General features: G+C 60.1%; 1 protein-coding gene across 2 annotated transcripts; it reads left to right on the top strand.

Annotated features, from left to right (window-relative positions):
- Positions 1-487: 487 nt before the first annotated feature.
- Positions 488-21,398, top strand: LMNA (lamin A/C; the record flags this gene model as incomplete). 2 transcript variants are annotated; one of them, XM_082011489.1, is made up of 12 exons in its annotated part: positions 488-837; positions 16,854-17,010; positions 17,211-17,336; positions 17,460-17,630; positions 17,734-17,859; positions 17,967-18,187; positions 18,278-18,482; positions 18,611-18,718; positions 18,898-19,017; positions 19,104-19,199; positions 20,521-20,778; positions 21,372-21,398. In XM_082011489.1, 12 exons carry the CDS (start codon positions 488-490, stop codon positions 21,396-21,398), a joined length of 1,965 nt encoding a protein of 654 aa, XP_081867615.1. The 2 variants fall into 2 exon arrangements, with proteins under 2 accessions (XP_081867615.1, XP_081867614.1); XM_082011488.1 differs by having other exon boundaries at positions 21,366-21,398.
- Positions 21,399-21,713: the final 315 nt, after the last annotated feature.

The following is a 21,713-nucleotide window of genomic DNA, read 5'->3' as shown; positions in this document are numbered from 1 at the left end:
CTGAGGTGCCACCTGCCCTGTCCCATGGGGCGGCGACGTCCTGGGGGTGCCCAACCCGGGGGTTCCCGGCTGCACCCCATTGCTGCAGCCCCTCTCGGGGTGCCCTTTGCCCGTGCCAAGCCCCCCCGGGCTGAAGGCCGGCCCCAGCCGCGGGAGTTGCACTAGAAACGGGGGGACGCGGGGGGGTCGCACGGGGCTCAGCCTGAGCCGCGCGCCCCACAGCCGCCCTCCCAAGGCCCCTTTTCCCTGGGATGCCTTTCCAGCCTTTCCCAAGCTCGGGCCCGGACTGATGTAAGTGGGTTGTCTCCACCCAGGTTTCGGGTAACTCCACCCGCCTCCTCCTCGCAGCTCCTCCTCCTGGTGCGCAGCCCAGCTGAGATATAAGCAAGTCACTCAGCGAAGCAGGAGCAGCTGAGACAGCTGGGTGGGTGGTGTGGGGTGCCGAGCTGTGTCCTGTGCTGTGTCCTTTGCCTCGACGCCGGGCCCCATGGCGACGCCTTCGCAGAAGAGGAGCACCCGCAGTGGGGCTTCGGGGACGCCCTTGTCCCCCACCCGCATCACTCGCTTGCAGGAGAAGGAGGATCTGCAGGAGCTCAATGACCGCTTGGCCGTCTACATCGACAAGGTGCGCTCGCTGGAGCTGGAGAATGCCGGCTTGCGGCTCCGCATCACCGAATCGGAGGAGGTGGTGAGCCGTGAGGTCTCGGGCATCAAGGCTGCCTACGAGTCGGAGCTGGCGGATGCCCGCAAGACCTTGGATTCGGTGGCCAAGGAGAGAGCTCGGCTGCAGCTGGAGCTCAGCAAAGTCCGGGAGGAGCACAAGGAGCTGAAAGCCCGGTGAGTGTCCTGGGGACAGGGGGGGCCGCGGTGGGACGGTGACTGTCGTCATGCTTGGCAGGGAGCCGGGCGGGAGGAAGGAGTGACCTGGAGGAGGCAGGGAGAGGGGAAACCCGTGACCCGTCTGGGGCAGGAGTGTCCATGGCAGGGACTGAGAGAGGAGGAAAGCTCTTCCGGCATTCCTGCTCGCCCTCCAAGCGCCATCTTTGGCCAGGATGCCCTTGGAGGGGGGGATCTGGGAGCAGAGCTGCGGCAGCTCGGGGCTGGGGCCGAGTGGACATGCACCGGGCTCCTGGGCAGGGTCTGCGCGACGCAGGGCGTGAGTGCCGGGCTGGCGGCCCCTCCGCGTTCGTCATCCTGGAGCTATTCCTGAACACGCTCCAGCACAGACTGGGAAGCGGTGCCAGCCAGCTGGCTCTGTCCTGCCCACAGATCTCGCCTGCTCGTCCTATTTTCCTCTGCTGTCTTTGGCACCGGTTAAAGAACCGGCGCAGGTTTTGTTTGCCTTAACCCTCCCTGTGCTGAGCCGCCCCTCCTCTGCGAGGTCTCCTGCTTTGGGGCAAGCAATGCTCGGGCGAGACCTGCATCCCTCTCCCGTCGTCTGGCTCAGGGTGATGTGCTCCAGGTCTGCTTTGAGGCTCAGATCCCCCCACCGCTCACCTCGTTGCCGCCTCGTCGCTGCCGTCGGGTGCCTCTGCCCTCGCCGCCTCGGGACCGTGGCAGACGCCCAGCACCGGTCCCCTGAGGATGCTGGCCCCTGCATGAGGCGCCTTGGCCAGTGTCACGCTGGCCAGGGAGGGACCGGCCGCTGGGCTTCCCCGGGGCTCTGCCAGCCCATGTGGCACCGGGACCGTGGTCCTGTCGGGGCCAGCGAGCAGGTCCCCTTCAGTCATCAGCTTTGGCTTGGGGCAGGATCCAGGGACAACCCCCTTTTCCTCCATTTGATCTTTTGCCTCTTATTCTGGATGCCTCATTTTGAGTCTCTACCAAATGAGGCTAAAATTAACTCCCTCAGAAGACGCCATAAATATTCTACCTACTGGGAAGGGAGTGAATACGCAGCCTTTTACAGCTGTCTTTGAAAGCCGTGTGCTGTTTTATATTTAGCTTTCTATTTCCCGTGTGCTGCTGCGGCTCCGTCCTTAGATAAGGACGGCTTTGCTCGTCCCACTTGCTGCAAGGCAGATCCCTGCTCACCAGATCCCGAGGATCTGGGAGCTGCTGACATGAGGAGACGAGCTCTCTAAAGGCTTTTGCTGCCTTATGCAAACCCAGAACTATCTTGGCCGTGATCTTTTGAGGGCCGGAAAAAATGCCCGGCCTGCAGCCGTCCCTGGCCGAGAGCTGCATGCTCAGCCCGGAGCTGGCAGTCCCTGCAAAAAATACGTGTTAAGCTTTTTCCTGCGAGGGGGCTGTGCTCCTGGAGCTTGCTGTGCTTGTTCCCCGACGCTGACAGATCCCCGAAGAAGTGCTTTGACTCGAGGGGATTCCCAAAGAGCAGCTTTTGGTTTGGAGGTGGGTTTCGGTGGGGTTTCGGACCGCTGTTTCTGGAGAACGGGTGGTGAGCATGGTCTCTGAAGGAGAGAGGTGTTTCGATGTGCTGAGTTGTCTCTGAGTCACGGTTTCCGAGGTGGAAGAGCAGCTCCGCCGGGGGAAGCCGGTGCTATTCATTGCTGCCTCCGGCGTGCCCCTGCTTCCTTGGGCGGCAGAATCGGGGCTGCTTTCCAACCCCCAAAACCCTTGCGGAGGGGCTGCAGCTCACCTTGTGTCACTGGGGACCTTCTCAGCGCAGCAGAGTTGCTCAGAGGGGCACAGATCAGCTGCCAAGCTGCGGTGTTGCTCCGAGGGCTCAGTTTGGCTGGGCTGCCCCGAATCTTTCGGGCACGGGGGGAACGGGGCGGCCGTGAGCCCGACGCCGCGGATGGATCGGAGCCATTCACGGGGTCGGGACGGCCGTGCGCCGCGCTCGTGGCAGGGCCGGCGGCGCGGGTGCTGCTCCGCTCCCCGCCGTCCGGCTGGGCAGGGAGCTCCTGGTCCTGCTGGCTCTGCCTGCCCGCCCCGAGCCCCGGGGTCAGCGCCTTGTCCTGGGCGGTTTTGCTGACCTCGGTGCCGTGATGCTTTGCTCGGCTAATAAATAACTCCGCGGGCCTCTGCTCTCCTCGCCGTCAGCCCCAGGGGAAGCGCCGGGTATCTCCCGCGGGGCAGGCGGCTCTGGGGCTGCGTTATCGGCACCCGCAGCGTGGCCGCGGCCCGCGGCCGGGGTTGTCTCGCCTGTGCAGAAGGGAGGGCAGGGGGCTGGGGGTGTCGGGGCACAGTGTGTCTGGTTGTGGGTGCGGTGCCCAGCGCTGGTGGAGTCAGCGGGCGCTGGGCCCACCCCGGGCGGGAGAGGAGCTGGGTGCTCCATCTGGGGTGGGGGAAGAGGTGCTGGCTGGAGGGGGACGGGGCGTGCGAAGAGGAGACCAGTCTCGCCAGCTACCGATGCGCTGGTGCAAGAGCTGCGTGGGTGGAGGGGGGTCTGCCCAGCCTGGTGCAGGGCTGGGCCGAGAGGTGCAGGCAGCTGCCTGCCCTGTGCCTCCCGCCACCCCTCTATTCCTGCTCTTCCTTTTGGGCTGGACCCTTCCCTCTGCGGGTCCGGCTGCTCTCAATGCCGGGCCAGGAGCGGTTTCCCAAAGCACCCACCCCAGCCGCTTGCACCAGGGGACCCTCACCCCTGTGCTGGCTGTGCCCCGGTACAAGGGACCCCGTCCGGGCGCCGCTGCCTGGCTCTATGCCACGTGTGTCCGCAACCCCTGGGCTTCCCCGTCAGCTCCCCAGCTCTGCGTGGCTGCTGGCTGTGCTGGAGCCAGGTGCGGCGAGGGTGGCTGGTGACTCGGGTGCTGGCAGCGCCTGGCATCGTCCCCTCCCAGTCTGAGGGGAGAGCCAGGACCGGCCTGAAATGCCCCGGGCCCGGGTGTCCCCGAGCTGCGGTCCCCGAGGAGGGGCAGGCAGGGGGTTTTGGAGGGCACAGGCTCCAGCACGGCACCGGGCTGCTGCGGAGAGATGCTCTGCACCCCGGTCCTGCCCGTCACCCCCTCTCCGCGAGCTGGCCCCTGACTCACGGGGTGCAAACCGGAACCACAGCCCTTGCCCTGCTCCGCTGAGGATTCGCCTCCTCCCAGATCCGCGAGGCAGAGGTGTTGGTCAGTGCAAGCCCCATTTTGGGGGTGCAGGGGTGCATGGATACAGCCCTTGGGCACCTCCACCCCCAAGAGAAGGAGCCCTGGGGGGTTCCCAGTGGCCCGCTCCTGTGGGCAAGGGGTGGCTGTGCTGTGGCCGGCTTCCCTCCTCCAAAAGGGGAACCAGGCCCTCATTAGCAGTGCGGCTGATGAGCAATGGCTTCCTGAATTGCAGCCCCTAACCCAATTAAGCCAGTGCCTTGGCAGCCTCTTCCTGCCCAGGCCCAGATCTCATCCCTGGCCTTAATGAGGAAAAATCTCCTGTTTTCCAAAGGTGGTTTGGGGGCGGGGGGAAGCTCGTTCAAGGGCAGAGCAAAAAAGCAGCAGCGAGGGCACCAGGAGGGCTGCGGCGAGCCCCACGGTCCTTCCCCATACCAGGTGGATTTTGCCCCGAGCTGGCTTTAGCAATGACCTGCCAAGAAGGAGCAGGTAAACAGGACCCGTTAACTGAAAAAAAAAGGAGAAAAGGAAAAAGGAAGGAAAAAAAAATACCCCAAAACCGCAAAAACCAAACCCAAAATGCCTCCCGGCCGTGGGGCTGGGCGCTGCCTCTGTGCAGCCTTTAGCAGCAACGTGCTTGTGCTGGAACATTTTGCGTGGGGGAGAAACCTCAGGCTCCCGGGCTGTTTTCCCCCGCGCCGTCTCACGGAAACCCTGCCAGGGAAGGAACAGTTTGGCTCAGGGGAGGCTTTGCCCTTTCGGAGAAAACAAAGAACAGCTTGTGCAGCTGGGTGATGCTTTGGGGGAGCAGGCGACACGGGGCTGGTCCGGGACCCCCCCCACGCCCCTCGGGGACCCTCTTAAATGCACCGCCCGAGTCTCCAGAAAATAAATCTCTGGGCAGATTTATTTTCGCCCGGCAGATTGGGATGGCTGGGCACGCCTGCCCTCTCCATGTGCCGCGGGGGTGAAAGGCTCGGTGGCAAAAGCCCCGTTGCTTCGAGGCTGAGGCTTTTGTTAGCCCCCGGCTATCCCTCTGCAGGGGTACCTCTTGTCTGTGCGAGCATCCAGCCCCCCCTTTCTCCCAGCTCCAGCGGGATGATCTCAGGCCGAGGAAGAGGCTCCAGCACTTTCATCTTGTGGCTCGGCTCTCATCGCCGGCTGCCTTCGCCGGCATCTTCCAAACACTACTGTTACCCATCCCGCTGCAGGGCTGGGCCGTCCCCTCGCTGCGCAGTGTTCCCGCGGATGAGGGGAAGGAGAGGAAATCCCGTTGCCTGAAACGTTTTTATTACGCTAGGATCCACCCTGGCAAATTAAGGACCTCAACCTCAGAGCTGGGGGATTAAAGAGAAGCAATTGCTAAGGGAAATGGGGCTGGTTTTGGTGTGGGAACGCGTCCATCCCCCCGTGCAGCGCCTAGCGCAGCGTGTCCCAGCCTGCCCCGGCCACGCTTGCTGCCACAAGTGTTTTTTAGTCTCGTGCGCGTCGCTTCAGTTGTCTGAATTCCATTAACGCTTAAACTTCAGAGCCCAGCCGAAGTGAGAGCTGTTCCCGGCGCGGTGCTTGGCAGAGGCATGTGAAGAGGGTGGCGTGGCTGGGGTGCGGCACACCGAGCTGCTGCCAGCTCCTGATTTTGCTAAATTCATGCCCTTTGGGAGCACCGGTTTCCTCCCCTGCTGCTGGCAGCCCAAACAGGAGGAAGGCACCGGAGCTCTCCCCCCGGTCTTGGCCAAAATTAGGGCTGGCATGGAGGAGGCTCTGGGAAGCATCAGCCCAGTGGGTTTGGGATGGGATGCCCTGGGGTAGGGCAGGGAATGGCCTCCCGCTGTCCTGCCCCCAGTACGTCACCCATTTCCCCGACCTGCTCTCTGCAAGGCCCTTTGCCCAGCCTGTTCCTTTCTGACTGGCTCGGCACGTTCCCAAACAGTCGGTGCCATGTGAAACCCGTATCTGTCCGCAGCTGCCCTCAGCCACCCGCAGCCTCTCACCAGGGTGTCGGGGCTGGGTGCCCACCTGCCTCTGCTCCCTTCCCCTCCCTCCTGAGGGCTGAATAGCCCCAGTGTGAAGCTGAACAACTGCAGGGGCTGGTACAGTCCCGCAGCCCTGCTCCATGCAGTGGCAGCTGCTGAGCCCGGCTGTCCTGGAGAAGCCCCACTCGAGTACGTGACGGGCACTGCAGCGTGTCTGTGAGCCCCACGGCACAATCTGGGGCTGCGGGTATTAAGGAGAGCCGAAGCGGGTGGAAGTTGGTTAATGAAGTGCATTGAACCAAGCCCACAGAGATGCCACAAAACCAAACTGGGGTTGGGACGCCTTTGTTCCCTGAGCGACGCTGAGTCAGCATCGCCTGTTGTTGATCGTAAACCGCTTTCCTTTCCAAGGTGAAGGTGCCTGTTGCTGGGGTTCTCCTCCAAGCCGTAGTCAGCTGTGATGCTTTATTGCTGCCTTCCCTTGTTTAGAGCCGGGAGGTGCGACAGCACCAGGGACAAAGTTCCCCAACAGCCCAGGGAGCGTGCGTGGCGATTGCCCCACTGCCCGTACTCTACCCTGCTTAATTACGGGGTTGCACTATTGCAGGTGTTGGCACCGTGTCCCTGCAAAGAGGTGATGGAGCCAGGGCTGGGAGCGAACAACAGCTCTTCTGAAGCTTTTGGATGTTCGCGTTCAGGGCTGCGCGTGGCTCAGAAGCACCTCTGTAGGAGGGGGGTTCTGACAGCGGCGGTCTCGATCCTCTTGGGCAAAAGGCACCTCCAGCCACTTGCTCTGGCTCCTGCTTTCAACGTCCACACGCTCCTGCCATCCAGCTCGTTGCCCCCAGCCCCAGCTGAGCAAAGCTTGGTGTCTCCCTGCTGCAGTGCTTGGCTGGAGGCTGAGCTCAGTAGTGGCAATTTGTTGGGGTTTTGTTTAATAATAGTTTAGGGGCACGCTTTCTCCATTAAGCCCCAGCTCTGAGTCAATGTGGGCCCCAAAAATGTCCAAGCTCTTGACGTGGGTGTATAATGTGAAAGGGGTAGGAGCCCAAAGGAGACTTGGCCCTAGCGCTCATGGGCATCCGGCTGTTTTCCAGCACTGGGGGTGGCCAACTGCCCCATAGCAGCTCCCAGTCCCCGACTGGGAAGAGCCACTTGTCCTCCTCTCCTTGCGATACGGTGGCTGCGCAGAGCTCTGGGCTCGCCGGTGGCTTTGAGGGCTCTCAAAGCCCAGTGCTGAAGCAGGACGTGAATGGTGGCAATAAAACCTCTGTGCCGCTCTCCATGTTTTTTTAGTGCCTGTCCCCCTGCGTGGGGACAGGAAGGGAGGTTGCAGCGAGGCAGGAGAAGGATTGTGCACCGGGGCACAAGCAGGGAGATGAGTCACGTCTTTGGGCTGCAGCAGGGTGCGGCCGCCGCGGGGCCGTGCTTCGCTGTGTCTTCGGGAGGCCCCCGCCGCTTTGGCGGTTGTGCTCGTCTGCCCCTTCCTTCCTGGTGTGGCGGGTGCTGGTGGATAACCCACTCCACGGCAGCATCTGTGGGGTGCAGGGATCTGTAGGGCACCGTGCTGGGCTCGCTCCCCGAGTCATCTCCCCACAGCCCTCTGGGCGCTAGGAGAAATTAGGAGGAGTTTTGCAAAGCTGAGCCTTCACGCCACGGGCTTTAGGGGCGAAGCGGAGTGCTGGGGGAGAGCGCGTTTGCTCCGTGGCATCATGCTTTTACAGGCTGGGTTGCACCTAGAGCCCCCGTTTTCAGGGCAGGGACGCAGACCCGCAGCACGCGTGTCCCGGCTGGCAAGCGGTGCCTCGGCTCTGTGGCTCCAGCACAAAAAGCTGCCGGGCTGGGGCTCGCCCTGCGGCGAGCGCTGCGCAGGCACGTGGGGCTGAGCGGGAGGGAGGCGACGGGGAGGCTGAAGCCCCATTTGCAGGGCGATTCTGGGCATGCAGCAGTTGGGGCTGAATTGTACTTTCTAGGGATGCCACGTCGGCAGCCCTCGCTGGTGGGGAAGCGGTTATTTCCTGCACGCGCGCCGAGCAGGTCTGGGCTTCATCGTGGTACGGTGCACGCTGGCAGGGAAAGTGGGCAGAGGTGCGCTGGGAGCATCTGCCGCGCCGGCTGCGTATGGCGGAGCACATCTTTGCCGCTCGTCCCGGCGCTGAGCTGCGTTTTCCCAATGGCATGGCGTTCGGCTCCATCCCTGCAGCCGCCCCGACAGAGGCATTGCAGCCGGGAGCTCGCAGCGCCGGCGCTGACTCACGCCGGTGGCCGAAGCGGGCAAACAAGGCGGCTCCCGTACAGCCCGCGCCGGCCTCGCTGCTGCCGCCGCACGCAAACAAACCTTGTGGCAATGTAAACACCTCGCTTGCCTTTATCTGCGCTCTCGGAGCTGGGATAGCAAACCCTTTTGTGCCCGGGAAGATGGGTGGCAGCTGGGTCTAACAATCCCCCGCTTTGTTTCTTAAGCAAATTTTGCTGGTCGGAAGCTTTGTGTACCCGGTTTTATGGAAAATAGACTGAGCTGCTGCTGCTGGAGAGGAAAAAGGAGACCTTGAGCTTGCTCCCTGTTTTGCCTCTCTTGGCTCCTCGACGCCTTGTCCCATCTTGCCCAGGGACCCTGTTCCCAGCCGTGGATCGGTGCAATGCACCAGGCGCTGGCTGGGGTGCAGCTTTCTCCCCGCAGCGTAAGCCCCCGTTAGCAGAGCAACCTCCTTTCCATCTCCCCTCTTGGGGGCTGCGAAGCTTCTGCGTTGGGAGCCGCCGCCGCACGGCACGTGTGCGCAGCGGGAAAGGAGGCGATGGCCACATTTGCATGGTGGCAAGGCACTTCCTCGCTCCTGGGGCTGGGATTTGCATGCTGCTCCTTTTCTGCTGCCCCAAGTCCTGGCCGCATCGCCAGCTGCCCGGTCCCAGTGAACCACGAGGAGCTTACGGCTGTTTTTCCCCCTTGCCCCGACGCTCCCGGTCCCAAAGACACGATTAATATGACTCGGCTCACTGGTTTTAGCTACACTTGTAAGATCTCCCCGCACCGTGTCAAATCCCCCAGGGAAGCACAGGGAATCTGCACTTTGTCTTCATCCTTCAAGGTGGTGGTTTGTAGGCTTTGCATTTCTCATTTGCCAAGAGAAGGATGTATTAAAGGAAATCTAATGTTCTGGGATTTCTACGGAGGTGCAACAGTAGGAGTCGTTCTAGGTGCACACAAAAAAAAAAAAAAAATTTGCATACCAAACTTTCCCGTTAAGTTTTAAGCCAGTTATTGCAAAAACTGGAATTTGCTGGGTTGGAGTACGATAGTCAAGACAGAGCAAAGTCCCTTAAATTTCATTCAGTCCAAGATGTAATTGTTGTGTGACTATTTGTCCGTTATATTAACGATATGAAACTGCACTTGTCACCATCGTGAATGCTCGCAGTATTGCAACAAATACTTTGAATTTCCATGTTCTCTCCTCTTCCCAAAGGCAGAAGTATGCACAATGCAGGCTTAAGCTTTAAACAGGCTTTTGTATTATATACAATACTAGAAATTATTAGTAAATTCTGTATTGGAAAAACAAGCTTTCTTCTTGTGCCTTTGCTACTGAAGCCTTGTCCTCAGAAGATGGAAAGTGAGCAATGTGGAAGGTGTTGCATTCACATATTTGAGCTATGTCTAAAAAAATTTTCTTTTTCATTTTTTAAAAATTTAACTTTTAAAAAATTCCGGCCTTTTTTTAGGGAGTTCCTTTTTCCTGAAGAAGGACGTTACTGCTTTAATCTACATTTAAGGAGCTTTAAGTCCAGGCCATCAAGTGTCTTTTAGATAACCTGATTTAAAATTCTGTGGGAAGCCAGCAAAAGGCAAGCTGGCATGTTCATAATATATGGTTTTGGGTGGTGCCAAGCTTGGGCTGGCGAGTGGGGATTGATCAGTGTTTGCCTGTGGTTTTCCGAACAGTTGAGATGTTCAGGTTTTTAAAGTCTTTGGTGATTTTTTTTTTTCAATGGAAAATGCAGTTTTTGCAAGCAAGGAACCAGCCCTGCCTCTGGAAACCCCGGGATCAGCCCGTCCCCTCGGGACCTGCACAGACAAAAACGCTGGCCGGGTTCTTTCCGGTGTGCCATGCAGACGTTGCTGAGCTCTGCAGTAGCAGCTCTGGGGACACACCAGTTTCACTAAATCAAGTTTCAGCTGGTGGCACTCTGCAGGTCATCCTCATCTGGGTCTCTGCTTGTCCCAGGTAACCCAGGGTTCTGGTGGCGAAGGGAATCCATAGGGAAATTCTGCCCTCCTTTTGCTCGCTTGTCCCCTGAGGCTCAGCCACGGGTTCTAGGGTCTGCCCTCATGTTCCGGGGTCTGCATGTTCCCGGCGCTGCTGGCTTCCAGCAGCCGATGCTCTCTTGCTTTTTCCCAGCTCTTTGCATCCATCATTTTCAGGACATGGTTTAGGGGACATGGTGGCACTGGATTAATGGTTGGACTTGATGATCTTGAAGGTCCTTTCCAACCTAGTGATTCTGTGATCTGTCTCCTGTGGCTTGCTGCACCCTGGAGAAGTTAAAGGCAGCTGTGACGGGGGGTCGTGCCGGCAGCAAGGCACCGGCGGACCCAGCGGGAAGGTGTTGTGCCTGCTCCACTCTGGGGCACGCGACTGCGGAGGATAAATCCTGCCCCGTGTTTGTGCAGACACACAGAAAGCCAAGTCCCGTCCGTTCGCCCGTCGACTCCCACGTGGGAGCCAGCAAAACCTCCTTGCCCAGCTATAAAACCCCTCTGGTAATACCAAACGCCCTTCAAAACCACGGAGCCCTCCTGTTACTAAGGGGGACTCAGTCCAAACAGCAGCGTCGCTTGGTGACTTGGGGTTTCCATTTTGAGCCGCTGGTGAGGGCTGGGGTGAGTCACCAGCACTGGCGTGACAGCCCGGTGACACAAGGGCAGCACGGGCTGCGTAAGGCTTTTTAATATACTATTTATTCTCTGAAATTGTGTTTCCAGCTTTTAAACAATGGCGGGGGGAGGAAGCCCATCGGCCCGTGCCACGGTCGCCCGCATTGATTCCTTGCGGTGCTGATGAAGCCTAATTGCTTTTCCCCACCGTGCGAGGTGAGGCTGTGGGGAGACGGCGTGTGGGCGTGGGGTGTTTGCTCTGGCGTGCCCAGTGAAAGGAGGAAAGCTCCTAAAGCCCTTTTGGGGCATATTTGTAGCTGATTCCTGGAGGTATCAGCTGTGATCGGGTCCAGCCACGCTGGACTTTGTACGTGCCCACAACTCCCAGCGAGACTCCTGGCAACGGGGTTTGCGGAGGGACAGGAATGACTAAGATTTTGGGAAACCCCAGTCGGAGGGGTCCGTTGGCATCCCTGTGAAATGCTCTTTTCTGGTTCCCAAAGAAACAGCGGGTTTGGTTCATTTTTAGGCTGCAAGAAAAGTCCAGATCCCAATTCCAGGAGGAAGCTCAGCTCTTAGGAGATGCCAACAAGCTGTTCCTGCTCCGCCGGGGCCACGCGGAGCTGAACAAGACCCTTAGCCCCAGGGACGAGCGTGCCAGGAGCGTGCAGCGTGGCCGGCAACAACCCTGGCACCGGGAAAGGGGCTTTGGCAGAGTTGACGCTGGAGGGTGGGGGCTGTTTCCACGCATCCTTGAGCACAGCCAGCACTGGCATCCCCTGGCTGCCGTTTGGCAGGGGGTTTGGTGCCTAACAGGATGCTGGCTCCGTGCAGATGTTGTCCTTGCTATACATCGCGCTGGCTATTTACAGCTCCTCTGCTAGGAGACCAGCTTATGTTTATCCTGGTGATTTGGCAAAGGCACAACGGCACAGATGAGTCAGGAGCTGGGAGAAGCTGCTTTGCCACATTCCCATTGCCCCACCACAGAGGTTTTCCCAAGACCGCCTTTCCTCATGCTGTCCCTGCTGCTTGTCCTGTGGGGCCCTGGTCCCTGGGATGGGGCAACGATCCCTGGGATGGGGCAGCTATTCCTGGGATGGGGGAGCGATCCCCGGGACCGATCCTTGGTGCTGGAGGCAGTGCAGTGCAAAGCAGCAAGCTCAAGGTGGGACAGAGCAGGTTTTCCGGGTCCTCCCAGCAATCGGATCCATCACAAACCTCCTTGGGCGCACGATGCTTCTCTTACCTCAGTTTCCCAAGCTGTAAATATGTCGTAACGTCTTTTCTGGGGTAAGATTTCTCCAGTCTTGTGGCAGGGTTGCAGGGGAGCCGGCTGGTGTGTCACCTGGCTCCGTGGCCGCAGGACGAGAAAGAAACCCGCAGTCCCTGGGGATTTGCAGACGTGCAAAAAGATTTATAGATGGGGCATGAGCCTGCGAGCTCCCCTGACTTGGCACTTTGTCCGGGGTGGGGCAGCTGTGATTTGGAGGCAGGGAAGGAGGGGAACGCCTGTTTCTCCCACTGGCTCCATCCCACCCCCTTGGTCCCCTTCCAGCACGCGAAGCCCGGCGCTGCCCAAACGCTGCCGCGCTGAACGGCGGCCGCTCCGCCCGCTGGAGCGGCCTCGCGCTTCCGAAACGGCTGGTGGAGATTAGTAGTAGGGTGAAACCGAAGGGTGTTTCCTCAAATGCATCTCGTGGGTTTTGGCTTCTCGGAGAGGGTTGGCACCTCTCTGCCAGGCCGGTGGGGCGCGTGCCCGAAGCTGCTCGCCTCCCGTGAGCTCTGACAGCTTGGGCCTGCCTCGGCTTTTCCAGAGGGATCTGCCAGGTTTCTGGGCTGGGATTTTGGGGCAGGACGAAGGGGGGCAATTGCAGATCCTGGGCGCTGATCCAGCAGATCCCTGAACCTTCTGCAGGGACTGTCCGCCCCGAGGGTCTTCAGCCCTGGCCCTTTCTGAAGCCGTCGCGTCAGCTTTGCAGGCTTGTTTCTGTGTCTGTGCTGAGTGCAGTCAGAGCAGGTCCAACTTTCCATTAACATTTGGATTTTCTGGCAGCTCGGCTGCAATTTTCTTTTTTTTTTTTTTCCCTCCTTCCTGCTTCTAAAAGCTAAAAATAAAACGTCTTGAGGCCCCTTTTCCCTCCATCTTTTCTCTTGAGACATTTGTTTCTTGAGGATTTGGTGCCTCCCTTGTGTTTTCTCCTCTTGGCTTTGATAAATGCTTGTTTTTACACCCGACTCTCCCGGCACAGGGGATCAAATCCTGCAGGATGCTGAGCCCATGTCCCTTGGCTGCAGGCACGCAGCCCTTTAGGGTGGATCTCTGCTTCCCTTTTGGCTGGTGGAGGATTTGGGATCTTTTAGGCTCTAGCAGGCAGGACGGGGAGACCAGTGAAACCCTCCGGGAAGGAGGAGGAAGGTCCCCGTTCCTCCCCGTGCCAAGGGAAGCGGGAGCGATGCAGCTGCCATGAAAGTTTTTATTTTTAGCCCAGCGTCAGCTGGAGCCTGGGAGGCTGCAGGGGAAATAAAAGCAGGACCCAACAGGAGGTGAGGGGAAAACTCAAACCCTGCCTGGGCTGGAAGGAGGATCACAAGGGCTTCCATGGACCAGTGGGCACAGGTGTCCCTGGCCCGAGAGAGGACTTATGTGCGTGCCGAAATCTCGTCTGGAGGCTGCGGCGTTCAGGGTCAGGGCTGTGTTTTGAAGGAACGTGCGGGGAGATGCTCGGGTCCCAGAGAGCCGTGTCACACAGGCCTCCCGACTCACTGGAGGAAAGGAAAGGACAGGACAGGGTTCGTCTCAACCTCAGCCCTGCTGCCGCTGCAGCCCAAGCGATGAGCTCCGAGCTCCTGTCTCTGCTTTTCCCTGGTGTAACCCAGAGCAGAGCACGGGAGGCTTTTAAGGAAAAGGGGTTTGTCCTCGAGTCTTCTGGGATTGACCGTGACACTTTCTAGGCATCATTTTGCCCTGAGCCCTCCATCCTTCCAGCCCCCGGAGACGGCGAATCTGTCACCGCTGCGGACACACAAGTGAACCATCAGCATTTTCCCCTCCGTATTTCACTTTTAAACGGTGCCGGTGTCCCCTAAAGAGTCGGAAGCTCCCAGATGTGCCTGGTGCTGCACGCGCCACAAGCCCTAACCCAAAAAGCCAGTGACCCCCAGCTGTACGCAAGTCTCTCCAACTGCCATGGTGAGCAAAGAGCTACAGAAGCAAAACGCCAAGGGCAAGCTCTTCCCAGAGTTAAGCGGTGGTTAACTCGATCAAGGACAGCAGGATTAAGCCCTGCCGGCAGTGCCGGCGCAGCCACGCCGGCTGCAAGGGCGAGCCGCTGCCAGATGGGAAAACTCAGCTGCAAATGTAGCTTGCAATGAGCCGAGGAGGCTCCGGATCCCCTCCCAGATGGCATTTTTGTCCTGTGAGTCACTGGCATGGAAGGAGTGGGTTGCAAGGGGAAGGACCCGCCGGCGTGGCACTGGGGCGGCCAGCTCCGGCGAGCCGGACCACGGTTCCCTGCAAAAGGGGGCTAAGCAAGTACGGCAGGGCCTCGCAGGATGGGAATGTCTCGGAACAACTGCTCCGTGCTGGCTCGGGTCAGAAAGCAGAAAGAAATGCAGGAAAATCTGCTGTCGGCCAAGCAAGGAGCTTCCCACGTATGTGCAAGTCTGGGGACGCCGGTCCCTGCGTGTCCTGGGGTCCCTGGTACCTGTGGGCAGGAGTTGAACCACCCCCTCAGCGTCTCGCTGCCGACGGTCCCCATCCTGCCCCGGGGCCGGATCCTGCAGCTGAGGCAGGCTGAGTGCCGTCTGTGCCACGAGCCCCTCCCTGGTTTCTTTTTACCCATGATCTAGCGGCGTGGGTGCGCGCTCGCCGCCCCAGGAATGCGCACCACGTGCCGGTGTGCAGCCGGAGCTTGCCCACGGCCAAGGCGGCATGGCAGCTGGCACCGGTCCCTGCGTGCGTCCTGCCTCCATGGCTTCCACACACGATTTTGCAGGATGTGGGGTGACGATCTCTGTCGTGAGCTGACAGTGCAAGCCACCCTGGTGCCGCAGAAAGAGCATCGGGTCTTTTCTTTTTATAGGGTCTACCAAAATAGCGTCGGGTTGTGTTTTGGTGGTTTAGTCGGATCAAGTTGCCAAGGCACACAGTGATGTGTCGGGTCTGCTGCCTGGAAGAAATGGCTTTCACCTGCTGTCAGAGGGCTTAAAAAGCAAGGGGGGAGATGGAGGCACCACGCCGCACTGCACCATGTCACACCACGCCGCGCTGTGCCGTGCCACGCCGTGCTGCACCACACCACGCCGTGCTGCACTGTGCCACACCACGTTGTGCCGCACCGTGTCACACCACGCCGTGCTGCGCCGTGTCACACCAGGTCGCACTGTGCCGTGCCGCGCCGTGCTGCACCACACCACGCCGTGCTGCACTGTGCCACACCACGTTGTGCCGCACCGTGTCACACCACGCCGTGCTGCGCCGTGTCACACCAGGTCGCACTGTGCCGTGCCGCGCCATGCTGTGCTGTGTCACACCACGCTGCATGGTGCCATGCCACGCTACGCCGTACTGTGCCTGTGTCACACCACGCCATGCTATAGCACGTCACACCAGGCTGCACTGTGGCGTGCCATGTCACACCATGCTGCGCTGTGTCACACCAGGCCATACTGCACTGTGCCATGTCACTCTGTGCTGCACCGCATCACACCAGGCTGCACTGTGCCGTGCCATGTCACACTGTGCTGCGCCGTGTCACACCAGGCCACACGGTGCCATGCCAGGTCACACCATGCTGCGCCGCATCACACCAGGCTGCACTGTGCCGTGCCACGTCACACCATGCTGCGCCGTGTCACACCAGGCCACTCGGTGCTATGCCATGCCGCTGTGCCATGCCGCGCCACACCGTGCTGCGCCCGCGTCACACCAGGCCGCGCGGTGCCGCACCACGCCACACCGTGCTGCGCCCGCGTCACACCAGGCCGCGCGGTGCCGCGCCACCTCACACCGTGCTGCGCCCGCGTCACACCAGGCCGCGCGGTGCCGCGCCACCTCACACCGTGCTGCGCCCGCGTCACACCAGGCCGCACGGAGCCGCGCCACCTCACACCGTGCTGCGCCCGCGTCACACCAGGCCGCGCGGTGCCGCGCCACGCCACACCGTGCTGCGCCCGCGTCACACCAGGCCGCGCGGTGCCGCGCCACGCCACACCGTGCTGCGCCCGCGTCACACCAGGCCGCACGGTGCCGCGCCACGCCACACCGTGCTGCGCCCGCGGCGCCACGCCACACCGTGCTGCGCCCGCGTCACACCAGGCCGCGCGGTGCCGCGCCACCTCACACCGTGCTGCGCCCGCGTCACACCAGGCCGCGCGGTGCCGCGCCACCTCACACCGTGCTGCGCCCGCGTCACACCAGGCCGCGCGGTGCCGCGCCACGCCACACCGTGCTGCGCCCGCGTCACACCAGGCCGCGCGGTGCCGCGCCACGCCACACCGTGCTGCGCCCGCGTCACACCAGGCCGCGCGGTGCCGCGCCACGCCACACCGTGCTGCGCCCGCGTCACACCAGGCCGCGCGGTGCCGCGCCACGCCACACCGTGCTGCGCCCGCGTCACACCAGGCCGCGCGGTGCCGCGCCACCTCACACCGTGCTGCGCCCGCGTCACACCAGGCCGCACGGCACCGGCCTGGTCCGCACTGACCTCTAGTGGGTGCAGCCGGGCCCCGGGTGTGTGTATCGCACACGGGCGTTACAGCCCTGCCACTCTTCCAGTTCACCCAGTTTTTTCCCAGCCCTTTCTGCTTTCCGGTACCCGGACCAGTGCGGGACACGCCGGCTGGCCCGGACCTGCCGCTCCCTTTGGCGGGTGGGTGTCGGGTACAATCCTGCAGCTCTTCTGGGGGCAGAGGGGTGCGGACATGACGCTGTGCGTGCTTGGGGGGGTGCAGGGTGCCATGCGTGGTTTCTCCCTGCCGTGCCGCTCACCTGTGCCATCCGGTGCGTTGCAGGAACGCCAAGAAGGAAGGGGACCTGCTGACCGCCCAGGCGCGCCTCAAGGACGTGGAGGCTTTGCTTAACTCCAAGGAGGCCGCGCTCTCCACAGCCCTGGGCGAGAAGAGGAATCTGGAGTCTGAAGTGCGGGACCTGAGGGCACAGGTGGCCAAGGTGAGCGGTGGCAGCCCTGTCCCCAGCTGCCCCAGGGACCCCCTTGTCCCCCGCCTGCCTGGGGGCTACCAGGTTCCCACCGTGCCAGGGGACTGTGGGGCAGAGGCACGGCGGGGTGGTGGGTCCCCGGCCAGCGTCGGGTGCTGTGCCTGGACAGTCCCCAGGAACCCACTGTGATGCTCCTTCTCAATTCCCTGCAGCTGGAAAGCGCCTTGAGTGAAGCCAAGAAGCAGCTGCAGGACGAGATGTTGCGCCGCGTGGACGCCGAGAACCGGCTGCAGACGCTGAAGGAAGAGCTCGAATTCCAGAAAAACATTTACAGCGAGGTGAGCCGCAATGTTCTGCTGCAGCGCCAGACTCGCTTGGGATAACTCCTCCCGTGTGTTGTGTCCCCATCCACAAGCCAATCCCACCCTGCGGTGACACCGTGTCCCCTGACCTATCCCCAGGAGCTGCGGGAGACCAAGCGCCGCCACGAGACCCGGCTGGTGGAGATCGACAATGGGCGGCAGCGGGAGTTTGAGAGCAAGCTCTCCGAAGCCTTGCAGGAGCTGCGGAGCCAGCACGAAGCCCAGATCAGGCTTTACAAGGAGGAACTGGAGAAGACCTACGGGGCGAAGGTGAGCGGCACCCGCACGCTGCCATCCTCTTCCCACCCTGCCCTGCAGAGCGCTGGCGGGCAGAGGGTGCTGGGGATGCTAACCCACCCATCTTGTCCTCCAGCTGGAGAACGCCAAGCAGTCGGCTGAGAGGAACAGCAACATGGTGGGTGCTGCCCACGAGGAGCTGCAGCAAACCCACATCCGCATCGACAGCCTCTCCTCTGAAGTCAGCCAGCTGCAGAAGCAGGTGAGTCAGCACCAAGGGATTCCTCTGGATGTCCACCCCTGGGGATGGTCCCCTCTTGGGGATGGCCCCAGGTGGAGCAGCCACCCTCTCCTTCCCTCCCCACACAGTTGGCTGCCAAGGAGGCGAAGCTGCACGATTTGGAAGATATTCTGGCCAGGGAACGCGAGACCAGCCGGCGCCTGCTCTCTGACAAGGAGCGGGAGATGGCTGAGATGCGGGCACGCATGCAGCAGCAGCTGGACGAGTACCAGGAGCTGCTGGACATCAAGCTGGCTCTGGACATGGAGATCAATGCCTACCGCAAGCTGCTGGAGGGCGAGGAGGAGCGGTGAGGACGGGGTGCTGCACCCGGTGGGCTGTGGCGGGTCCCAGCCCTTGTGTCCTTACTGACTCCATCTTACCTTCTCCTCCGGCCCAGGCTGAGGCTGTCCCCCAGCCCTTCCTCCCACAAAGGTGCATCCCGTAGCCACTTGTCCACCCCGGGCTCCTCCAAGAAGAGGAAGCTGGAAGACAGCGAGAGTCGGACCAGCTTCTCCCACCACGCCCGGACAAGCGGCCGCGTCGGTGTGGAGGAGGTGGACTTGGAGGGCAGATTCGTCCGTCTCAGGAACAAGTCCAACGAGGTGGGTTTTCCTTCGGGGAGGATCCCTGGGATCCCTGGGGGTGTAGTTCAGCAGGCAGGTGGGAGGTGAAGCAGGACAAGGTGGGGAGGAACCGGGGGATCTCAAGGTTGCTACTCTCTTTCTCGCAGGACCAGGCGATGGGGAACTGGCAGGTCAAGCGGCAGAATGGAGATGATCCCCCCATCACCTACCGCTTCCCCCCGAAGTTCACCCTGAAGGCTGGCCAGGTGGTCACGGTGAGTCACCGCCTGGTGACGGATCCAGCCGAGATCCCAAACCGAGCCAGGCCTTTGGTGACTCAGAGCGGTTGGAGCCAGGGCGCAGGCTCCTTGGCACATGGCTTTTTTTTGGGGGACCCTGGGGTCTGGGCTCTGCAGACCTGAGACGTTGCTTTTCTCTGTGCTTTTCTCCCTAGATCTGGGCCTCAGGGGCTGGGGCGACCCATAGTCCCCCCAGCAATGTGGTGTGGAAAGCCCAGAGCAGCTGGGGCTCCGGGGACAGCCTGCGCACCGCCCTGATCAACTCCAACGGGGAGGTGAGAGCCTGACGGCAGCACCGGCTCAGGGCACAGGGGGGTCGACAGGCACCGAACTCCCCCGACTCCTTTCCTGTCCCCCGCAGGAGGTGGCCATGCGGAAACTGGTCCGCACCGTGATCATCAACGATGAAGATGAGGATGAGGACGACGATGAAGTTATCCACCACCGCCATCACCACGTGAGTACCGCGCTGGGGAAGGCGCCGGTCCCAGGGGTTTGTCGCAGGGATGCTGGGGGAGCTTGGGTCCGGTCCCAGTCAGGGTGGGAGGCAGCTCAGCATCACACAGGATCAGGCCTTATGGGAGAAGGCAGTTGGGAGTCTGCGGTGGAAACAACCACACGGGAGAGGCCAACAGGCCTCTGGCACCTGGAGAAGATTACTGCTTGCCAAAAAAGCTCTAGAGACCTTGCTAGAAGTCATCTTCAACCCTGAGCGACCTTGACCTGCTGTGAAAAGGGCTGGAGGAGTCGGGAGGGAGGCTGAGCTGGTGCCTCGCGTCACTTGGAGGTGAGGGACAGGATGGTGGGAAGTTGATGGACGACACTTCCCTGCAGCAGCAGCAGCAGCATCCCCTCCGCTTCATGAGGGTGCTGGAACAAATCCAGAGGTGACTTTGTCCTTCCTCTCAGCCCATCGCTCCCCTCACAGAGCTGAAATAAGCACCAGGAAGAGCAGCGGGCAGACAACAGGCAGCAGGCAGAGAGCAGGCAGCAGGCAGAGAGCAGGCAGCATGCCAGGAGCAAGAGCTGCAGCCGCTTCTCCCCGTATCAAAGAAAACATCCCTGGCTGTGGCCCAGGAACCCCCACCAGCCCATCCCACGGGGAGAGATCTGTCTTGCACACGAGATGCCTGCAGGAATCATGCGTGGAGAGATGCCGTCACCATCACGCTGTGCCTCAACACGGGCAAAAAATCTGCTTGATGCTGCTCCCTGGGACTCTGTGTGACAAGAGCGGGATGGAGCGTCCATCATCTGCTTTCCTATTTGTTCTCTGGATCTAAAGAGCCGTGCCATGACGGATATCGATTATCCCTGGGCGGAGGAGCCGAGTCTCGTGGGCCAGTGCTGCCCACTTGCCTGGGGCCTGAATCCTTTACAAGAGTGAATTTCCCATTGGAAAGCAGTCAGCTTGCACTGTCCCAGGCAGCGAGGAAGAGGATGCTCTTAGATAAGCACAAGAGAAGCACAGTTAAGTTGTCTGCTGTGTGCTGAGAGCCAAGGGTGCAATGACAAGGCAGCAATTTGGGATAATAATAATTAATAATAATAATAATAACAACTATTATTATTGTTGTTATTGTTGTTGTTATTATTATTATTATTAAACCACGTGATGGAGAGGATGGGTGGAGTGCAGACCCTCTTTGAAGACTGACTTGAAGAGCCCACCTGGGTCACACCGGTGCTGCCGCGGTCCTTGGGGCAGGATGCTCAAGGCGGAAGATGCTCGGGCGTGTGCTCAAGGTTGTTTTGTCTGTTCCCCCCCCAACATCTAGGGTAGCTGCGGCGGCTCCGGCGACCCTGGTGAATATAACCTCCGCTCGCGCACGGTGGTCTGTGGTACGTGCGGTCAGCCGGCTGAGAAGTCGGGCAACCAGAACACCGGTATCAACACCGTGTCCTCGGGCTCGTCCACTTCCAGCGTGACCGTCACCCGCAGCTACCGCAGCATTGGTGACTCTAGCAGCATCGGCCTGGGGGACAACCTGGTAACCAGGACCTACCTCCTGGGCAACTCCAGCCCCCGCAGGCAGGTTAGTGCCGTTTCCAGACCCCGGGTCCAGGCTGTCCCTGTGCTGCTGGGTCTCCACCTCGTCCCTGCATCATCCTTTCTCAACAGGGCAGCACTGTGGGCGTCCCTTCCCCTCCTTCCTCTCCTCCTCTCTGCTCTTCCTCTTGCTGCAGGCACCTTTGGGCACAAGCCTCTTGGGAAGGAGAGCATGGAGTCTGAGGGGGATTGGAAAAGTATGTGGCCATAGCATCTCCCCACCCCATCCCATGCTTGGCCCCACAGTAGCCCCAGAGCATCCCTCATCCTCCGCGGCTCTCGTTCCACCACTGTCAAGCGTTATTCATGCTGGTAGCATGAATATTTCAGCACGTGAATATTAATACTTTCAATATCAGTTAATATTATTACCCTCATATATTACCGCTAATTCTCAAATTTCTGACTTCAGTGCTATAAATACCCCAGCCAAGGGCCAGGGCGGACAAAAGCCGAGTGCTGGGGACATCCAGAGGGTCTGGCTTGGACATTGCTACCTCCTTCACAGCCAGAGCAAATGGATAGTAACACTGGGTTATTTTTAACGTTCTTCTTTTTCTTTCTTCCTCCCAGGCTCAGGCTGTGCAAAACTGCAGCATCATGTAACTCCGTGGCACCATTCCTGTGTTTCCTGGCCATCTTGAGCTAGTTTTTTCCCAAAGCAAAAGAAATCTTTTTTCCTTTAAAGAATTATATCAAAAACCAATGTTGGGTTTTTTGTTTTCTATAGCAGGAATTTTATATATATATATATAAAAATGCTAAAAGATGCTTTGATTTTTTTTTGTAAAGAAAAAATCTATTTCTATAAAAAAAACCCAAACAAAAAAAAGCTTTTCAGCTTCAAAATTTTTTTAAAACTTCAGCCAAAGACACCGAAGAATTGTGTTTACCAAACAGCCATGCAGGAAGAGATTGTAG

Source organism: Phaethon aethereus (assembly GCF_964289735.1).
Source record: "Phaethon aethereus genome assembly, chromosome: 28".
In the NCBI taxonomy this organism is placed as follows: domain Eukaryota; kingdom Metazoa; phylum Chordata; class Aves; order Phaethontiformes; family Phaethontidae; genus Phaethon; species Phaethon aethereus.
Note: the sequence above shows the minus strand (reverse complement) of the source record. Positions and strands in the feature narration are given on the sequence as shown.